The 21,173-nt window shown below is 44.7% G+C and overlaps 1 protein-coding gene across 1 annotated transcript in view; it reads right to left on the reverse strand.

Annotated features, from left to right (window-relative positions):
* Positions 1 to 21,173, reverse strand: part of TTC34 (tetratricopeptide repeat domain 34) — a 51,041-nt gene that overhangs the window by 13,159 nt on the left and 16,709 nt on the right. Inside the window, exon 4 of the mRNA XM_075017979.1 lies at positions 14,052 to 14,218. Within this exon, the coding sequence (XP_074874080.1) occupies positions 14,052 to 14,218 (167 nt within the window). The remainder of the gene's footprint in view (positions 1 to 14,051; positions 14,219 to 21,173) is intronic.

The raw sequence follows: 21,173 nt of genomic DNA on the forward strand, positions 1-21,173 counted from the left end.
CTTTTTTTTTTTCCAATCAGCACAGTTTGGTAAACATGACACAAATAAGTGAAATGCTTATGTGTAATTGTTTTACCACTAGGATAATAACTAGAACCTGTTTGCACACTACAGGTTGAACTTCTCGAGTCTGGCGGTCTCTTCATGAGCCAGTATGATTTTAGTTAGCCAGATGACCACATATCATGGGAGCGGCTAAGTTTTGCACAGTCCTATAAAGTTTGTTTCCAGCCACCAGTCCTGGTTCTCAGTGTTCTGTGCTGTTATTTAGCTCTAATTTACCCTTAAATGTCTTCTAAGAGCCCGAAGTGTTGGTAGTGTGCTAGACAATGTTGACCTCCTATGGTCTGGCAAATTCTCTCGTTTGGGTCCAGCGAGGTCCTGAGGATGCTGAATGAGAGAGGTTCAACGTGGAGCTACAGCACAGGCTGGAGAGATGACTTTGATAGGTGCTACATTTGTGACAAGACTTTCCTACCAGTGACATTAATTGTTATTTTATTAGTCTTGTCCCTCCTGAGAAATGTAATAAGTGCCTTTAATCTTCCGTTTAATGAGTCAGCACATTGATCCAATGGCAGTAAAGCCCACCAGTTTTAAAGCTATTCTTCAAGTCTCTCATCGTTTGAGAAGACAAGGAGCAGAGGAAATATGGCATGAACTTGCAAGCCAGATGAAGAGGTGTCTGGAGAGCCTGGATACAATGGCACTCATAAGAATTCCAGTCCTGATAGGTTTTTCACCCTCTCTCTCTTCCCCCTCACCCACACCAGTCTCAGTATGACTCCTACCAGACACCATCCTTCCTCCTGCCACTAGGAAAGATGTAGCAGAGGACAAGTGGAATGAAAAGCAAGGAGCCGATTTCTCTACTAGGCTGGAATGGATTGTTGCTCCACAATGCAGTCCGTTAGAAAAACATCCTGCCTCCTTCTACACTAGAGGGTCTTGTTGACAAAATCCATGGAACATCCACACTAAAAATGCGTTCTGTTGACATGCTGTTGACAGCACATGGCACTCTTGTTGACAGCCTTCTGCCTCCCTCAATGGAATCTGTCAATGAAAAAGCCATGTGGACGCGCTGGGGGAGGGGGCCCCTCTGTCGACAGACAGGGGTTCTGGGTCACCTGGCAGCCCTGTCTGCCATGCTTCCAGTTGGTCCTTCTGTTGAGAGAGCAGCTGGGCAGTCTGGCAACTCTCTGTTGACAGAGCGGATGAACAGAGTGATCTGGTTTTGTGTCTGGCTGTGATCTATCGACATTAGCAACACCATTAGGCTCATGCACCTGCACATCCACTAATGTGATATATGCTATCCTGTGCCAGCAATGCCCCTCTGCCATGGACATTGGACAAACCAGATCATCTCTGCACCAAAGGATGAGTGGACATAACTCTAACATCAGGAATTGGAATACACATAAACCCATAGGGGACACTTTAACCTCCCTGGACGTTTAATAAAGGCTTTGAAAGTTACCATTCTTCTCCAAAGGGATTTTACCACAGGATGACAGTGGGAGACATCTGATTTGAATTCATTTGCAAATCTGACACTTTTAAATTAGGCCTTAACAGGGATCTCAATTATCTTATGCATTACAAGAGCAATTTCCCCACCTCTGATATTTGCAGGCATGGGATATATCCCATCTCACTTAATTTGCTTCTTCTACTGCTCCTGTTAGTGACAGGTCACCCCCTTTTTTTCCCTCCTGCTCCGCCACCCCAGTAGATAAACCCTGGTTTCTTATTATCTACTCCAAAATCTGAGGAAGTGGATCTTACCCACAGAAGCTCATGACCTAATAAATAAATTAGTTAGTCTCTAAGGTGCTACAGGACTACTTGTTATTTGTGAAGCTACAGGCTAACATAGCTACCCCTCTGAATCTAGTAACTTAGCTCCGTTAGTCCCAGAGCACAGAGTATCAAGAGTACTATGTTACTGTACCACTCCAGCCATTGTGCTGGGGGGATGTTGCATGGTGATTCATGCAGGTTCTGTTTTTGGCCATTATTCAGTATCTAGCATTGTTACCATGTCATTTAGTCTCTCTGTGCTCAGTTTGCCCCTTTGGGATACCAGAAATATCTGTCCACTGCAAAAGGTGGTCCAGAGGCTGGCTTACTTAAATTACTCTGCAATAAAAAACCTACATCCCCCAGCCTCACAGTTCAGGTCACCTGACTTGGGTGTGCGAGACTTGGGCTACAATATCCAATTGCAGTGCAGATGCTTGAGGTCTGGACTTTGAGACCCCCTTCCCTTGCAAGGTCTCAGAGCTGGGGCTCCAGCTCACGCCCAAACTGCTAACATTTTGTAGCCCTGCAGTAGAAGTCTTGTGAGCCTGAGTCAGCTGATTCGGGCTAGGTGTGGCAGGGCCTCAAGCCTTTTAACTCAGTGTAATGTACCCTTAAAGTTTGCTAAGTGCTTTATGGATGGAAAGTATTGCTGTCCCTTCTTCTAACAGCAGCATCACCCTCTATTGAGCTGGAGCAGATATTCAAGGCCTTGCAGTTCAGCTTCCCAGCAAAGGAGAAACCAGTGAGGTGGATTCGAGGGCCCTTCCATGTGTAACCTGTTTTATTTACGCGAGTGATGCAATGAAAGTGGTTGAAAAGTTTGCAGAGCAATTCCTTGTGCCAGGAATCTCAGCTAGTTCCCAAAAAACAAGCGCTGGCTTCTCAGAAACTCTGACTGTGATCAGCATCTAAGGCAGACAGCAAATTCAGCTGCTGCTGAACCCGCTCCCTCTCCAAGGTCCTTTCTACAGAACCCTGACTGAGTAAAAACTAACAGCAACATAGCATGTCTTCCCAAGCCTGAACATTTGCTCACATGCTAAAAAAAAGAGCTTGGAAGACCACCTATTTAGCACTATCTTGCAATGTCTGCCATGATGATATTACGCCTGCGACAAGTGGAGCTAGAGAGCTCTCCAGCTTTAACTAGATTCCCGATCTCCAAGCAATTGCACTTAGGAGCATTGCTAGACAAAGTGTGCATGTCCTTATTAGTAGTGATTAGTGTAGGAAGGCTGGGAATGATGTAGAAATGGACAGTTCCATTTGGCAAGCGGAGCCATTTGACTTACATTCTCTAACACATTTTCATGAATAATTTCTGTGCTGTATGTTCATATCTGGCATGCACACTTAAAGGCTCACACACCCATGGCTTGGGAGAAACTTACACAGTAAGGGTGAAATTCATTCCTACATAGGGGACCAGCACAAGCGCCATATATCAGTTCAATTAATTAATTAAGTGATGCATAGGTCTTGCATGGGACAGCTGCACAAGGTGACTTTTACCCTTTTGAAATTTTCCTTTGTGCTTATCATTTTGCAAAGCTTTGCAAACAGATGCTAAATCTGTTTGCACTGGTCTCGGCAGGTAAATAACGTTAGGCAAGCTGTTCTCTATGACTGCAGGGTTCTCCTCCTATGAAACAGCTGCAGACTGAAAGTCTTAAAGCATGGGCTCCTCAGGCGTGAGGCTTTCCCTACCTTTTGACTATCCAGCTCTGAACAGTCCTGTAGAGCTTTAATGTTCATAATCATATTTTGGGCCTTGGATATGAAATCCACTAGTTCCCCTGGCTTCCCTAAAGCCCACGCAAGCATTTTGCAAATTGGGTTTTAAATGAGTTGCAACGGTGCAGTGAAAATGCACATTTGCTGTTTTATACTCCAAACATTTGGGAATGTTTTGAACAAGCTGCCGAGATGGCCACCCAAAAGGCTAGGAATCTGCATGAGACACAACTTGCTGAAATTGAAAGCAGCCCTCCCAAAGCCCTTGAAGGGGAAAAACAGATGGCACGTGGAGGATCGGAACAGACGGTGCTCAAAGCAGCATTGCTAGCTAGACAGCAAGTCCGGGGATTTGTTTCTGAAACTTTCTTATCTTAATGGCATCTTTTATTTTCTTTCTCTTTCCTCAGCCTCGAGCCCTTAGCAAAATCAGTACATACATGCTGCGTTAGGTCTGAGCTTTTATCCAACAAAGAATCAGATTAGACATCTGATTTCTATTATTATCCCCAGGTTTTCCCTTACAGGAACAAGCACATTCCCTGTAACAAACAAACAGCAATTCATATGGCTGGGTGCCTAGTTCTGTACAGCCACAATCCATAGGCAAACAGAGAGTGATCTAGTGGTGTGAGCATGAGACTGAAAGTCATGAGTTCTGGCATGGGGGCTTTTCCCCTCTCTGCTACTGACTTTGTGATGGTTGGGCATATCAATTAACTTCTCTGTGACATGCTTTCCCCACCTGTAAACTAGGGATGATAAATACAGCCCTACCTCCCAAAGGGAGTTGTGAGGGTTGATTAATTAATCTTTGTGGAACAGCTTGAGCTCCTGGAATTGCATGTTCTATCAATGCAAAGAATCATTCCTTTTCATATGGGAACCTGAGTTGGTCATGAGTGAATTTCTAAGTACTTAGGATATAATCTGGCCCTATCACAGCCATGCAGGCGAGTAAGTGGGAGTGAAACACCTCCCACTTTGCCTCCCTAGGTAGCCATGAGAGCACAGCCCACATTGTGGCTAGGCCATAAGGATAAGCAGATAAAGGTTGGGCTGCTTTGAACTGTCACTGGGGAGGGAGATGGCAGGTGGGACAGGTAGGGGGAATCTGGATGTTGGTGGAGTAGCGATTCCTTTGCCTTCCTGTGCTAAGCAATGGAACTGGCAGGGCATGGAGAGGAAGTAAGCTGTACCCAGTGGAAATCCCCAGTGCAGCAGAGATGGAGTCACACACACTTCCCAGAAATGGTCCTGGGATGCTGCACCTGTGCATTGCTCTTGCTCAAAGCATTCAGCAAATTCTCATTCTAACCCTTCACAGCTGCAGACCATTGGAGTTAAGAGGACCCAGGTGCAATAAACATGGTAATGCTATCACAGGTCGAACCTGTGTCATCTGGAAATCTCTCGTGCGGCAACATTCATAATCCAGCATGATTTTAGTTAGCTGGACGACCACCTCTCATGGCTGTGGTCAAGTTTCCTGTGGTCCCATAAAATTTGTTTACAGCCACCAGTCCTAGCTCTCTGTGTTCTGGGCTGTTATTTAGCTGTAATTTACCCCTAAATGTCTTCTAAGAGCCCAGTCAGCAATGGACATGTTGGTAATGCTGCAAGACAATATTGACCTCCCGTGGTCCGACAAATTCTCTCACCTGGCACCAGTCAGATCCCAAGGGTGGCAGTTGAGAGAAGTGCAACCTGTACTTTAAAATTTCTCACCATAACACCTTACATTACTAATCCTAAAAAAGTGGTCAGATTCCAGCTGATATAATCATTGAACAACTAATTCTACAGCACTTACTGTTGTTTGTCATTCCACGAATTTCTCAGCTTAGAAGGATGCTTCTAAATATAAATCATGAGAAATAACCTTCATTAAAGAGTCAGTAAATATTCACTGGAGGCTGCTGGACTGTTTAGTTCCTATTTGCATGTCATTCATATTGCATAATGAAATAAAGACCATTTAGTTTCACCTATGTGTATAAGATTCTACTCAGTTTCACTTTCTAGTTCTGGCACTATAAGATGGTGGTACAATTTTTGGGTGGCAAGAGAACAAGGAAAGGTGATTGTTTAAAGAAAGAAGCATTCCCACTGTTGATCTTTGTTAAAAAAACCCCTCTTTTATTTAAATTTTTGACTGAAAAAGGTATCGTGACAAGCTATCACCAGTGACATTTTTAAAATAGTCAGGTGGAAGAAAGGCCAGTTGTTATAAATGAGGCATCTTTCTTCCAATCCATGGAACAAAAAACAAAAGAAGAGAGAGTTCTTGACTTGCTATGGATGCTTTGGATTACAAGGCGGGAGGGACTGTCTATTTGAAAGTTTATGATGTTGATCTATTGTATCTGGGTTTTTACTTGTTTACTCTCATTGGTTTAATGAACAATTACAACTCATACAGCTTCAAGTAACTCCTCATCTCATTCTATTAGCATCTCTGCATAAGACACAGTGCAGATCCCATCTTTCCAGGAAGCGGTCCTGATTCTATAATGAATCCCATCTTCCAGGCTCCCCGTAATGTCCTTAAACATGTCATAATTGTGGAGTTGCCTCAGACAGTAGAAATACTGCTATGAGTGTAGGCTGTAATAGTTCATATCTTGAACTTGCATCTTTCATTGTTAATACTCAGAAAAGAAGTGCAGATATTTCCCAAAACACAATGAATGGATTTTCCATAAAATATGAATCACAAAGATACGTTGCATTGTGTTAGCAATTTGTCTCCAATTGCTAGCCCTTGTCTAACGTGGTTATGGTGTCTTGGTTAAGCATTTCCTGTTCAAGGAAAATTTGCATCAATGGTGTTCTATCTGGACCAAGCAAAGAAGGAGAAAGACAGACACAGAGATTGCTAAAAGAAACAAAATTGCCTGCTGTCCTCCTTTAATGTTCTGACTGCGAAACTGTAATCAACACAAAAAGGAGGCTGTACTCTGGGGAGAAGGGGTACTCAGACCTTTAAAGGACAGTATTGGGAGGGAAGTTTTGAAAGTCACATTTGCACAAAAGAACTGGAGGATTACTACTGATGAAGAGGGCTGGGCTGGCACAAGGCTTTGTAAATCCAGCATCAGTCTTCGGAACAGGGCTGAAGAAAGTACGTGTAAGTCATGCAAAACATTTGTTCTCACACCCTCTGCATAGGGGTGAATTTCGCCTCCTCCAAAGGAATGTCTGAAGCAAATTTCACTCTAATTATCTCCCTGGTTCTTCCGAATTCAAACAAACAAACAAAAATTCTTAAAAATATTATGCAGCACTAATAGGTATTGACAGCAACTAGTCTGGCACTACCCTGCCACAGATCCACAGACATTGCCTCAGACCTAGACTCTTTGTGGTCATCTATGTGTTTCTACTGCTGGATGTGCTGGATGCACATAACAAATGTTTATTTGGCACTATTGAAACTACATCTGGAGTATTGTGCCCAGTTCTGGGCCCCCCCAGTATAGAAAGGAGGTGGATGCATTGGAGAGGGTACAGTGGAGGGCAACCAAAATGAATAGGGGGCTGGAGCACATGATCTACAAGGAAAGACTGAGGGGTTTGGGCTTATCTAGTTTGCAGAAGAGAAGAGTGAGGGGCGATTTGATGGCAACTTTCTAGAGAGTCTGAAGAGAGGCTGTTCTCAGTATTGACAGGTGGCAGAACAAGGAGTGTTCTCAAGTTGTGGTTGGAGGTCTAGGTTGCATATTAGGAAAATCTATTTCACTAGGAGGGTGGTGAAGCACTGGAACAGGTTACCTAGAGAGGTGGTAGAATCTCCATCCCCAGGGGCTTTTAAGACCTGGCATGAAAATGTCCTGGCTGGGATAATTTAGTTAGGGTTGATCCTGCTTTGGGCGGGGGCCTGGACTTGGTGACCTCCTGAGGCCTCTTCCAGCCTTAGTATTCTGTGATTCTATAGTCTTTTTAACATCATTCCTGGAGTTACCACCTTGTCTGAGCAATATCTCCCTGGGTAACAGCACAGTGTCTGAAAATCGGTACTGATAGATGCCATACAATTATTTGTACCACTAGCAGGTAACAGTGCTGACAGGTACCCTGGTGGCATTTTTGTTACTTATTGTGATAGATGATTGGTGGGGTGAAAAACATGCCTAAAAACAGTGTTTGGAGACAAATGTGACTGATACTCAAAATAAAACACTGCCGCCTGCTCGTAAGCGTCAAGAATGTTTGGTATGTTAGTTCTCCAGTCTGTGAAAACACACACGTCTCTGAGCACACAAGATGTGACAGGAGGAGGATCATTTGATCAGCTTAGGTCAGTGCCTTATTCTATTAACATGGGAGCTATTGGCTAAAAGGGTTTTAAAGCTGTCAGTAGAAATCACATCACTGCAATGGAAACCATTTGGGCTTGGCTGCTTCCGGTTACAGCTTATTGGCAAACTGAGAGGATATTGAACCTGCTCTTAATGAATGTGCATGCAATGATCCCAATGTTCATTCACTTGGGAAAGGGTTTTACAAGGATGATGACTGTCATCGAAGCCAAAATAAACATGAATGCTGTGGATCACTTTCAAGGGGCAGTACATCACAAAGTTCATCTCCTCATGGAGAATTTTTTCACTGTTTGCAAGATTTTGCTGTGCAGTCAGACAGGTCATTCGATGGTACAGTACTAGGGTGTAGTTTATGAACTTGCAGAAGGATGGCATGATTACAAAAAGCGAAATTGTTAAAGATTAGAAGTGGACAACAGAGAAACCACAGAAGAGTCAGGACATTCTGGCTACGTCTACACGTGCACCCAACTTCGAAATAGCTTATTTCGATGTTGCGACATCGAAATAGGCTATTTCGATGAATAACGTCTACACGTCCTCCAGGGCTGGCAACGTCGATGTTCAACTTTGACGTTGCTCAGCCCAACATCGAAATAGGCACAGCGAGGGAACGTCTACACGCCAAAGTAGCACACATCGAAATAAGGGAGCCAGGCACAGCTGCAGACAGGGTCACGGGGCGGACTCAACAGCAAGTCGCTCCCTTAAAGGGCCCCTCCCAGACACACTTTCATTAAACAGTGCAAGATACACAGAGCCAACAACTAGTTGCAGACCCTGTATATGCAGCACGGACCCCCAGCTGCAGCAGCAGCAGCCAGAAGCCCTGGGCTAAGGGCTGCTGCCCACGGTGACCACAGAGCCCCGCAAGGGCTGGAGAGAGAGTATCTCTCAACCCCCCAGCTGATGGCCGCCATGGAGGACCCCGCTATTTCGATGTTGCGGGACGCGGATCGTCTACACGTCCCTACTTCGATGTTGAACGTCGAAGTAGGGCGCTATTCCCATCCGCTCATGGGGTTAGCGACTTCGACGTCTCGCCGCCTAACGTCGATTTCAACTTCGAAATAGCGCCCAACACGTGTAGACGTGACGGGCGCTATTTCGAAGTTACTGCCGCTACTTCGAAGTAGCGTGCACGTGTAGACGCAGCCTCTGAGTTTCATTTCCAGCTCCTCCACTGACTTGCTGCGCCACTTTACATGACTCAGTCAACATCTTTATAGTGCTTCAAACATTGAGGTAGAATTTCAAAAGTGTTTATCACTAACCACACCCACTAAAGTCAACTTCCTTTAACCTCCATGGGAGCAGAGTTAGGTTGGCTCATGTGTATGTATTAATTATTATGATTAGAATTGCAGGATTACCCAGGGGCACCAAATGTAGACCAGGATTTTAGCATGCTAAATGTGGTTCAAAGACATAACAAAAAAAGACAGCTGCTCTCTGCAGGAGTTAGCAGTCTAAGCAAGTACCTCACTAGTCCCTCTTACTGGGACCCCACTCTTTAAATACCCTTCTGAAAGCATCCTCCCTACTCATGTATCTGATGAAGCGGGTCTTTGCCCACAAAAGCTTATGCTCCAAAATATCTGTTAGTCTATAAGGTGCCACAGGACTTCATGTTGTTCTCAAAGCTACAGACTAACATGGCCACCTCTCTGATACTAGTGCAGTGGTGTCCGGTAGGAATTCAGTGCTCGCCGCTCTTGTGGTTGTCATCTTTCCATATTTGCCACATTATGTTGTACAAAACTTTATTAACTAATGAGACTGTTGGTAGGCATTTCATACTAAATAATACAAACACCAAAACGTCAAATGATCCAGGCACTCTCAGCCTCCCCACTATAAATAAATGCCCTTCTCCTCCCCAGAGCCAGGCATCCCCAGCCCCTCCATTCTAATTCAATGCTTGTGACCCACCAGTGCCGCTGGAGCTGCTGCTGGACCTGCTGCCAGGACTGCTGCTGGAGCAGCCACCATGCACTTCTCCCACCAAGTGGTGAGGCGCGTGTGCAGAGTGGGTGGATGGCAGTTGGCCACCCCCATGTAATGAGTTAGGTGTACATGCACTAACCACAATGCAATGTCCTATTTACCGCATGTGGTGCGTAGTGACCGTATTGGACGGCACGGCTCTAAGATGTTGGAAACATTCTATCAAAAACTTTGATGCAGCAAAACCAAGATTCTAGATCCAAATTCTCCTGGGAGGGAATTCATTAAGGACCCCATTGAAGTCCAGGAAGGACTCCTTTGTGCTTTGGTCCTGACCCTCAGTACTTCACTGGTAATACCTAGTCAGCCCCTTGTGATGGTTTCTGGCAGTTTATGTGAACTGAGTGGCTGTGTGTGTGAGGGGAAAGATCTTGGCCTATTCCACAGTAAACAGGTGCCTGCATCACAGCCTGCCCCTTTCAGGGTGCTTGCCACACAAGGGCCAAGTATGGAATAGGCCCTAGAGCCTGAGTGACCTTGGCACCAGTCAAGGTGGCTTTTCTGGAGGAAGGTTAAGGGACACTGGCTAGGCAAGATGGAGGGGAGTGCCTATGTGGCTAGATTAAGGATTTTCAAGTCTAACCCACTCAGTCTGGCACAATTCAGCCAAGCCCAGGACTTGCCATAAAGCTCGCCCTTCGTTTGACCACATCCATGGCAGCCCATGGCTAGAATCGCTGCAAGTTTTTCACCTGCGGAGAAAGTTGCGTTTCACTGGTGAGAGAGGAAGATGCTCAGTGGACTCTACCACCTCTCTGAACCTCCACTCTGGTATTTCACTCTGCCACCTACAGGAAGGACTCTGGGCCAACTGTCGGGGACCCATGTGGGTCGACACCATATGGAGCAGGAAGGAAACAACACAGGAGCACATGCTTGGCAGAGCCGAATGCCTGCATGGAGCTAAGCTCCCCTTGTGAAACAGAGCATGTGGCCTATGTGAACCCCTCAACTCTTTAAAGCAGCACTTGAGTAAGTCTCACAAGGAGTCTGAACCTGGCATGACGAGTCCAGTGTGTGGAACTGATATAAAAAATGGCTCCTGTCTGGTCCTCAAAGCCTTGTCCATCATGTTTCATTCTCCAAACCCAGGCCTTGCCCTGTAGCATGCTGACACCGAAGGGAGCGAGCCACCAACAATCCCACAGGGTTCAAGACTCAGAGGTGAGCATGTACCATTGCTCAGACATAATAAGGGTCTTGACAAAATGCTTCCCTTGCTGTGGGACTCTGTGTACTGGAAGAGCAGCCACAGCACTTCAAGAGCCAATAAAAACACAATAAAACACTGGAGGAAAACGAGGCTACTCCTCCACTGGGGAGAGGAGCACTGGGGGTACTAAAATAATTGGATAAACAGAGAAAAATATTCCTGGTGGAGGCAGAAAAAGACATTTAGCCCTTGTAACCCTAAGCCCATAATTCAGGCAGGAGTTGCCATCATGAAAACACTGGGCCCATTTCTGTTCTGTTCCTCTCGTATAAATCTAGAGGTCAACCACTCAGGCTGATGGAATTACTCTAGATTTACACAGGAGTAAATGAGCGCAGAATTTGGCTCAATAGGTGTAAATTGAAAGGGTGGCTGACAGACTTGCCAGGTCCCTGGGCAAGATGGGATGGGGCCATGGCTCCACCCCCAGAAGGGTCAGGGTCGCAGGCGGAAGGGGTCGGGGGGGCTAACCTTCCTAAGCAGGCCCTTCAGACAGCCCTACAGAGCTGCCCGGAGTGCACTGTTGGGGGCTCCATGGTTATTTAAAGGGCCTGGAGCACTGGCTGCCTGTAGCAGTGGCTGGGAGCCCAAGGCCCTTTTCAATTGCCAGATCCTCGGGCAGCTGCCTCCTTTGTCCCCTTCCCCCACCCCATCATCAGGCCTGTAACTTAACACAGATCCAATGAATTCAGTGGAGTTGCTCCAGTTTACATAAGCCATGCACCTGGCCCTGTACTGCCAATGTTGCAAAGCTCAGTGCTGCTCTGAGATCTATCGATAGAAAGTGCTGTCTAATCACTGGGTATAACTATTATTACTAATTCTGGCCATGCATGCGGCACATGACACAGGCATAAGTCTGACATGTGCCACTTAACTTGAGGGTAATGAAAGAAGCCCTGCAATTTGTAAAGCATGACAACACACAGCTTGTAAGTGGATGTGCTGTGTAGCTGTAGTAGCTTTGGACATATGTGTCATCACCAAGCACTGCTGTCCTCTTTTACATTTGGTGCTACGTTGCCTGTTCCAGTGGAAAGAGGGGCTTATTTTCACAGAATCACAGGGCTGGAAGGGACCTCAGGAGGTCATCTAGTCCGGCCCCCTGCTTCAAGCAGGATCAACCCCAACTAAGTCATCCTAGCCAGGACCGTGTCCAGCTGGGACTTAAAAACCTCTAGGGATGGAGAATCCACCACCTCTCTAGGCAACGCATTCCAATGCTTCACCACCCGCCTGGTGAAGTAGTTTTTCCTAATATCTAACCTACACCTCCCCCTCTTCAACTTCAGACCATTACTCCTTGTTCTGCCGTCTGACACCACTGAGAACAGTTTCTCACCCTCCTTTTTAGAGCTCCCCTTCAGGAAGTTGAAGGCTGCTATTAAATCACCTCTAAGTCTTCTCTTCTGTAAACAAAACAAGCTCAAATCCCTCAGCCTCTCCTCATAGGTCTTGTGCTCCAGACCCTTCATCATTTTTGTTGCTCCAGACCCTTAGTCATTTTGCAGCAGTGCATATGACTGCATCAGAGTGATGCACATGAGAGATGTGTCCTCCTTCCTCTCCTCTAGACATGGGCAACTGAGTTATCAGTAGAGGGGGAGGGGCAGATGGGCACATAGGAAAAGCAGGCTACCGCACTGAGTGGTGGCTTTGATCTCGCATCACATGCTGCCTGCGAACAGCATGTTTTGTCTTTAGAACCCAGACAGTGAACGACTGGGGCAACGAAGCTCCGTAGGCCATACCGGGTCAGGGCTTTTACACGCAGCAGAGCATCTGAGTGCGTGCACAGATCCCACAGGTTCTAGCATTTACAGTACGTTTTTGGATCTTGAAGTAATGTTTCATTTCCTTGGCCATGCTACGTGTCGTCCGCACATGCACCACAGGGTGCTTTGCTGCCCCTGTAGATAATGAGCCACAGGGAGAGTTGAATGAGTTGCAGACAGTTGGGGCTTATGCACAGACTCAGAGAAGCTACTTTCAGGGCCCATTGTTCACCACCCCTCCAGGACAGTGAGTAATACAGTGATTCTCACCTATTACTATAGGTTGGACATCTCTGATCTGGCATCCTTGAGACCTGACCGGCGCTGGATGAGAGAATTTGCCAGACCATGTGAGATCAATATTGTCTAGCACATTACCAACACGTCCACTGCTTCCTGGGCTCTTAGAAGACACTTAGGGGTAAATTACAGCTAAATAACAAGCACAGAACACTGAGAGCCAGGACTGGTGGCTGGAAGCAAACTTCATGGGACCCCAGGGAACTTGGCCACAGCCATGATAAGTGGTCATCCAACTAACTAAAATCATGCTGGATTATATTGCCATCCGAGAGCATTCTGCATTAAAACATTTCAACCTGTATGTGTAGCTGGGAGTAGATAGTATTACAGGGGGTAACACAGCTTATTTAGATATCTGCCTAATTTTACAACCAGCTACATAAAAAGCACCAGCAATGGCAATACAAACTAAAATGTCATACAGACACTGACTTGTTTATAGTGCTCTATGGGCTATATGCCAAAATGTAAATATATTTTCCAGTTGATTGATTTTTCAACTACGGTAAAAATTAGAACGTAAGTAATCAGTCAGTAATAGCCTCCCATGTCTTTCTGTCTGATTCTGTAAGCAAGACACTTTTAAGTGAGGTGACCCTTGGGGGTACACAAAACAAAGGGGTAAAAGCAGTCTGAAAAAGGTGATGAGCCACTGGTGTGATATAGACATGATGTTAGGGCCAGGTATCAATGCATATGGGGCCCAACCCTGCTTTCTACTTGAATCCAGTGGCAGATTTCCCATTGATTTCAGCAGGTGAACGGTCAGGCCCATGGAATATGAGATAGTTCATTCAAATACTTTACATTTATTGGATAACTCATGACAATAATTCAACATGACCCTTCCGGTCCTAGTGTTCTATGATTCTATGACAACAATACCTTCTGCTGGCTCAGGGCAACATATATGAATCCCCTTCCACTCAGGGCCTGGACATTTCTAGGGTCTTCCTTAAGGATGGCATTAAAATCAAAAATAGCAGTTTTCTTCTGGCCAAGTTGTCCATAACATCGGGCTCTGGTGAGAAGGGACTCTTCAGCATGGCCACCTGGGCAAGACAGAGATGTACAAATCAGAGAGGCCTTCGAGTGAGACAGCTCCCCAGTGGGCACTGTGGGTAAACTTACCCCACGTGGAGCGCCTGTTGCCCCACAAACACCCTATTTAGAGGTCCTAGATGGTATGTGAACCTTCTTCACCATCATGTAACAGAACATAAAGCCAGCTGGCTGTTCAGCTCTGCATCTGGGCAAAAGAGCTGGAGACTGAGTTAAGAACATAAGAACATAAGAATGGCCATACTGGGTCAGACCAAAGGTCCATCAAGCCCAGCATCCCATCTGCCGACGGTGGCCAATGCCAGGCGCCCCAGAGAAGGAGAACAGAAGACAAGTGATTTATCTCCTGCCATCCATCTCCTGCCCTTGTTATGAAGGCTAGGGCACCATACTTTATCCCTGGCTAATAGCCATTTATGGACCTGACCTGCAAAAATTTATCAAGCTCTTTTTTAAACCCTAATAGAGTCCTGGCCTTCACAGCCGCCTCGGGCAAGGAGTTCCACAGGTTGACTGTGCGCTGTGTGAAGAAAAATTTCCTTTTATTAGTTTTGAACCCACTACCCATCAATTTCATTTGGTGTCCCCTAGTTCTTGTATTATGGGAAAAGGTAAATAATTTTTCTATATTCACTTTCTCCACACCATTCATGATTTTATATACCTCTATCATATCGCCCCTCAATCGCCTCTTTTCCAAACTGAAAAGTCCCAGTCTCTCTAGCCTCTCCCCATATGGGACCCTTTCCAAGCCCCTAATCATCTTAGTCGCCCTTTTCTGAACCTTTTCTAATGCCAATATATCTTTTTTGAGGTGAGGAGACCACATCTGCACGCAGTACTCGAGATGTGGGCGTACCATAGTTTTATATAGGGGAAGTATGATATCTTTTGTCTTATTATCGATCCCTTTTTTAATAATTCCTAACATCCTATTTGCCTTACTAACTGCCGCTGCACACTGCGTGGATGTCTTCAGAGAACTATCCACTATAACTCCAAGATCCCTTTCCTGATCTGTCGTAGCTAAATTTGACCCCATCATGTAGTACGTGTAATTTGGGTTATTTTTTCCAACATGCATTACCTTACACTTACCCACATTAAATTTCATTTGCCATTTTGCTGCCCAATCACTCAGTTTGCTGAGATCTTTTTGTAGTTCTTCACAATCCCTTTTGCTTTTGACTGTCCTGAACAACTTGGTGTCATCTGCAAACTTTGCCACCTCACTGCTTACCTCATTTTCCAGATCATTGATGAACAAGTTGAACAGGATCGGTCCCAGGACTGAGCCCTGGGGAACACCACTAGTTACCCCCCTCCATTGTGAACATTTACCATTTATTCCCACCCTTTGTTTTCTGTCTTTTAACCAATTCCCGATCCATGAAAGGACCTTTCCTCCTATCCCATGACCACCTAATTTACATAAAAGCCTTTGGTGTGGGACCGTGTCAAAGGCTTTCTGGAAATCTAGGTATATTATGTCCACTGGGTGCCCCTTGTCCGCATGTTTATTAACCCCTTCAAAGAATTCTAATAGATTAGACAGACACGACTTCCCTCTGCAGAAACCATGCTGACTTTTGCCCAACAATTCGTGCTCTTCTATGTGCCTTGCAATTTTACTCTTTACTAGTGTTTCTACTAATTTGCCTGGTACTGATGTTAAACTTATCGGTCTATAATTGCCAGGATCTCCTCTAGAGCCTTTTTTAAATATTGGTGTTATATTGGCCGTCTTCCAGTCATTTGGTACCAAAGTGGATTTAAAGGATAGGTTGGACCTTGGTCTCCAGGGGTTGGAATGCTGGGGAAAGTATTTAAGCAGAATGGTGATGACAAAACTCATCAAAAATGCAAAAGTCATTCCAGTGCACAAGAATCTGAACACTCCTTGGCTCCCTTTCAAGCCCTCCAGATCCAGTCCTATCTCTCACTTACCTCAACAGGAGTATTGCTGTTGGATTCAGTGAGACCACTATTTTGGCCTTAGAAAAGGGGTTAGTGGTTCAACAGGGCCTTTAGTCTGCACATGGGGAATTAAACGGGGGTTATATGGTGCTCAGAGTTTGTGCTGGCCTTCTACACCATGGTGACTTTCACCCTTGAAGATGAAATCTGTGAGGGTCACTAAAGAGATTATTTTGGAAATGAAGCCCAGTTACATTATGGCTTCAACGTTCACACACATGTGTTTGCACTTGGATGCCAGATATTGAGCCTGCCACTAACACCTTGGAGTGAGGCAGCTGGCTCCAAGTGAGCAGAGCCTGCCCCTTAGTCTATCGAGAATGGTCTCTTCACAGTGCCAATGGCAGCTGCTCTTTGGAGTTTTTATCCAGAAGCTGCCCGAGGCCTCTTGAATGTCTCCTCTGAATGCATAACTGGTTCTTACTGGCTGTTTGAACAGCACAATTTGCTTTGATAATCCTCCCCCTGCAACCTGATAGGTCTGAAAAATGAAAGAAGGAGAATGGTAACTTCCCAAGTGCGATTTCTAAAATGATATGCTCACCAGTGGACACATTCCTGACCTCTCTCCCAAGCTGGACATTAAAAGAAGGCTGCCCTTGCTGCAGTAATGATAATGGTGGGGAACCTGAAACACTGAAAACATCTGGGGTGGGAACTGCCCTGGCATGGACAGAGATGCAGTTGTTTGGTTTCTGTCAGCTGCAGCATTTGGAATCAGCTGCTTGCTGCACTCCGGCCATCCCTGCTGCATAGAGATGACACGGGATGCAGCCAGTTGCATGGAAAAAGCAACCCTGTCTCTCATGAGCTTGGCTGTTTGTGTATTCTGTCTCTCTAGCCTTCCACATGGAACAGCTCTTGGCCCTGAGAATAAGAAGCCACGAGAGTGTGGGCTAGACCAGGGCTGAACAAATTTTTTACATCAGGCCCCACTTTTCAGCCCTGCAATTAGTAGCCCTCCTCTCCAACCTGTCTAACATAATCCAAACCGATGGAAATTTCAGTCATGTTCATATAGGGAAAAAAACAAAACACCTTTCGGCATATGTAAGGAAATAAGTCTGTAAAATGTAAAAACTTTTTGAATCGGTATATAGATGAGACACACATACCTAAAAACAGCAACTTATCTCAATATTTTTAATTAGCTAGATGGATGAGCTTGAGTCCCAGCAGCCGATTGGGCTGTGCCCCCTTCAGGAAATTTCACCCTCCCACAAGAGGGCCTGTCCCCACACCCCTGTGCTAGACTGTGACTTGGACTTACGAGGGCTACAAGCCCCCCCATACTTTCACAAACTATCCAGACCTAGGGCAGTAAATAGAAGGAGAGTGGTTCAGATAGGAAATGGGCAAAGCTCTCTATGCCCAGGCTGGCACTGGGGGTGTTATAGGCTGCCCAGAAATGATTACCCACTGGAAGAAGCAAAGATACAGACAGAAAATCAGGACTTAGCTGGGGATGTGAGGGTATAGAGCTCCATTCTCACTGAGATAAACAAAAATACAGTAAACTCTTTCATATCTCTCAGAATTAATAGTCTGGGTAAAAGAGAGGTGTACCTAACGATGCAGAACACTAAAGAAAACCAAGATTAGATATTAAGAAACAAACAAAAATGTATGCAGAGTACTTTATTTACCAACAACAGCAGTATTGTACACTGTAAACTTAGACTGTACCTGACCTATTTATTTGTATTTACTTTCACTCTACTGTACTCAAGGAAAGTGTAACTGAAATTGACTTATGGTTAAAATGCCAGTTATTTGAGAGTTCTGGATGATAGAATGCTGGATATGAAAGAGTTTGCTGTATTCACAACCATTCCACCACACTAGAGGTGGTGGCAAGGGTCAGATGACCTCCTGAAGTCCTTCCAGTTCTATGAGATCCCTGTGATAGTAACACATGGCTGAGGAATCTCTTGACCCATTTCCCTGTAGCCTCTCGCCAAGCTCCAACTCACTTGGCCGCTAACTAAAACCACTTCTCTTAAATGACAGCACTTTTTCTAACTGCCCGTTTCTTGCAATCTCTTCCTTGGTGCCTTGGCCAGGATTCTGACAGCAACAGAACCCTGTTCCCCCGCAGCAGTGGAGAAACCTGGTGTGGCACTTCAGGGGATGGAAGAAAGAAGAATAAAGAGTCCGAGGCAAAATTCTAGTCAAATACAGTAATTGAAATCACCAAGCTGCCCAGGGGTGCATTATCCAGAGACTGGCTATCTAGCCTTTAGCAAGATAGACTTGTGTCCCAGCTCCTTACCTATACCATTGGGTTTGGGGAAAGAGTCCTTATTTGATAGCTGTGAACATTAATGAATGCTTGTGATGTGCCCAGATATTTAATTGATGGGGGCCACAGAAGCACCTAGATGAATAGCAGTTATGCCCCATTTAGAATTGCAGTGATAGTCTGCAGTGAACTTAGCCAGTCATATTATGATTTAATTCACCCGTTACAGCTTCAATGTTTACAGAATCTGCATCTTGGTGCTCAGTGATATTTAGCCAACAATTATATTTTACTTAATAAAACAAAACAAGGACTATGGTTTGTATTCTCAAGGCATTTGAAATAATGGTAACTTTTTAAGCTTTTTAAAAATTTACCTAATTTGCTTTTAAAGCAGGTACATAGAAATATGTGTGTGAAATCTTTCACTGGAGTTTTCCATAAGGATGGAGGATGATTTACTACCACCTAGTGGGGAATCTACATGGGACAAGTTTTATTTATAGTCTGAAGCATTCAATTTTAGTCAGAACAGTGCAAGCAGATCCCTGCACCTGTGTGGATCCAGTTAGAGGACTGAGCCCTGAATTGGTAAATATGGACAAATGACTGATTTGTCCCTTTACCGTAAAACCAGCGTTACCTCCTTTGCAAAGGATATTGAGGTCCTTGAATTAAAAAAACAAAATGCAAAGTATTTTTGTTTTCATTTGGCTTTAAACAACAAGAGATGATGCTCATGCAAAACCCGCTTCACAATTAATACTACTCACAGAAATGTAATGATGACCACCCAGCAGCCAACAACAAAAATCTCTTTTACCACACCAGAGACATTCCCTCCGCCTTCCCCAAAGCATGTTAAACAACTGGATTTTTCATGGTATCCAGAAGGTCATTAAGCCTGGACTATTTCCAACCAAGGTGGGGACACTTTATTGTTACTACTTAAAGGATAGTCCCATAGGTATGGATTTGTACGTATATTTTCACTGTTTTAAAGCTGAGAGATGATAATGAAAAGAATAGTTTTGTTTGAAAAAGTACCACAAGGGAGGCAATCTTTGTCCCTTCAGTGGCTGGAATGTAACAAAAAAAACTTGGCTCTTAGGTGGTTGTTGTCACCCATTCTACTTAAAGAGCTGCTCAAAGGAAAATTAAAATAACTGAAAATGGGACACAGGTGGACCATGACTTTCTCAGCAACACAGCAACAGAGCCCGCAATTATCTGCCTTTTCCAGGGTCCACTAAGCCACAATTCCCTACTCTGCATTTGTCAGGAACTGTTAGTGAAAGGACAACTAAGTGTTACTAAAGTCTTAGCTGAGCCTGTTGTTGCCTCTGACAGGCCTGAAGGTCCACCTTCCAAAAATCTGTTATACTGAAACTGACAGATTAAAAATAATGTGGCCAACAACTCAGTGGCAGAGTCAGGAATCCCACCAAGATAAGTTTGTTTTCTCTGATGCTTTCAGCACATAGAATATTGAATGCTACCATCATTCATTCCAAACAGCAGCTGAGAACAGAGCCTGAGATGGAAAATATTTACTAAATCATCAAAGTCCAACACTCCCCACCTAGCTGCCAGTCCTATCACATGTCAGTGTTTGAAACTTCCTGTCAGAAAGCCGGAACCAGGTAAAGATTCCTAGTGAACATAATGAGATTGTGGTATATAAATAAAGGAACATTTTACTTCTCAGATGAGCCTTCCCACATGAGATACTTTGCCAATTAGTCTGGGGAGTATAATTTCAGCATGTTGTATGCTGGAGATTGTGACGGACCTCTTCCCCACACTTTATGGAAAATAGGTAATGAAGTCCCTACCCCTGCTCCCTTATTAGCACATTTAAAGCTATAAACAAACATATACTCCATATTTCTAACTTCACACACAAGGGTAGGTTACAAGAGGAATTTTATTCAAAGCATCCGTGAGTTATGCATATTTATATTCATAACCCATTTTCCATGAAAAAATGGTGAGGAGGGCTTTAAACTAGGTTTGCCGGGGACAGGGGAGCAAAGCCTGCAGGTGAGTGGAGAACATGGAAACCTGGGAGATGGGTCAGAAGTAGGAGGGAGCACGGGCAACAAAGTCAGAGTAAAAAGAGGGCCAGGAAAAAACTGGGGGGCAAGTTCAAATCAATATCTAAGGTGCCTATATACCAATGCAAGAAGTATGGGTAATAAGCAGGAAGAACTGGAAGTGCTAATAAATAAATATAACTATGATATCATTGGCATCACAGAAACTTGGTGGGATAATACACATGATTGGAATGTTGGTATTGAAGGCTACAGCCTGGTTAGGAAAGATAGACAGGGATAAAAACGGGGGAGGTGTTGCCTTATATATAAAAAATGTACATACTTGGACTGAGGTGGAGATGGACATAGGAGATGGACGTGTTGAGAGTCTGTGGGTTAATTTAAGAGGGGTAAAAAACAAGGGTGATGTCCTGTTAGGAGTCTACTACAGGCCACCTAACCAGGTGGAAGAGGTGGATGATGCTTTTTTTAAACAACTAACAAAATCATCCAGAGCCCAGAATTTGGTGGTGATGGGGGACTTTAACTATCCAGATATATGCTGGGACATTAATACAGCGGGGCACAGACTATCCAATAAGTTCTTAGACTGCATTGGAGACAATTTTTTATTCCAAAAAGTTGAAAAAGACACCAGGGGAGAAACTATTCTGGATTTGATTTTAA

This window comes from Carettochelys insculpta, chromosome 23, assembly GCF_033958435.1.
Source record: "Carettochelys insculpta isolate YL-2023 chromosome 23, ASM3395843v1, whole genome shotgun sequence".
NCBI classification, from domain to species: domain Eukaryota; kingdom Metazoa; phylum Chordata; order Testudines; family Carettochelyidae; genus Carettochelys; species Carettochelys insculpta.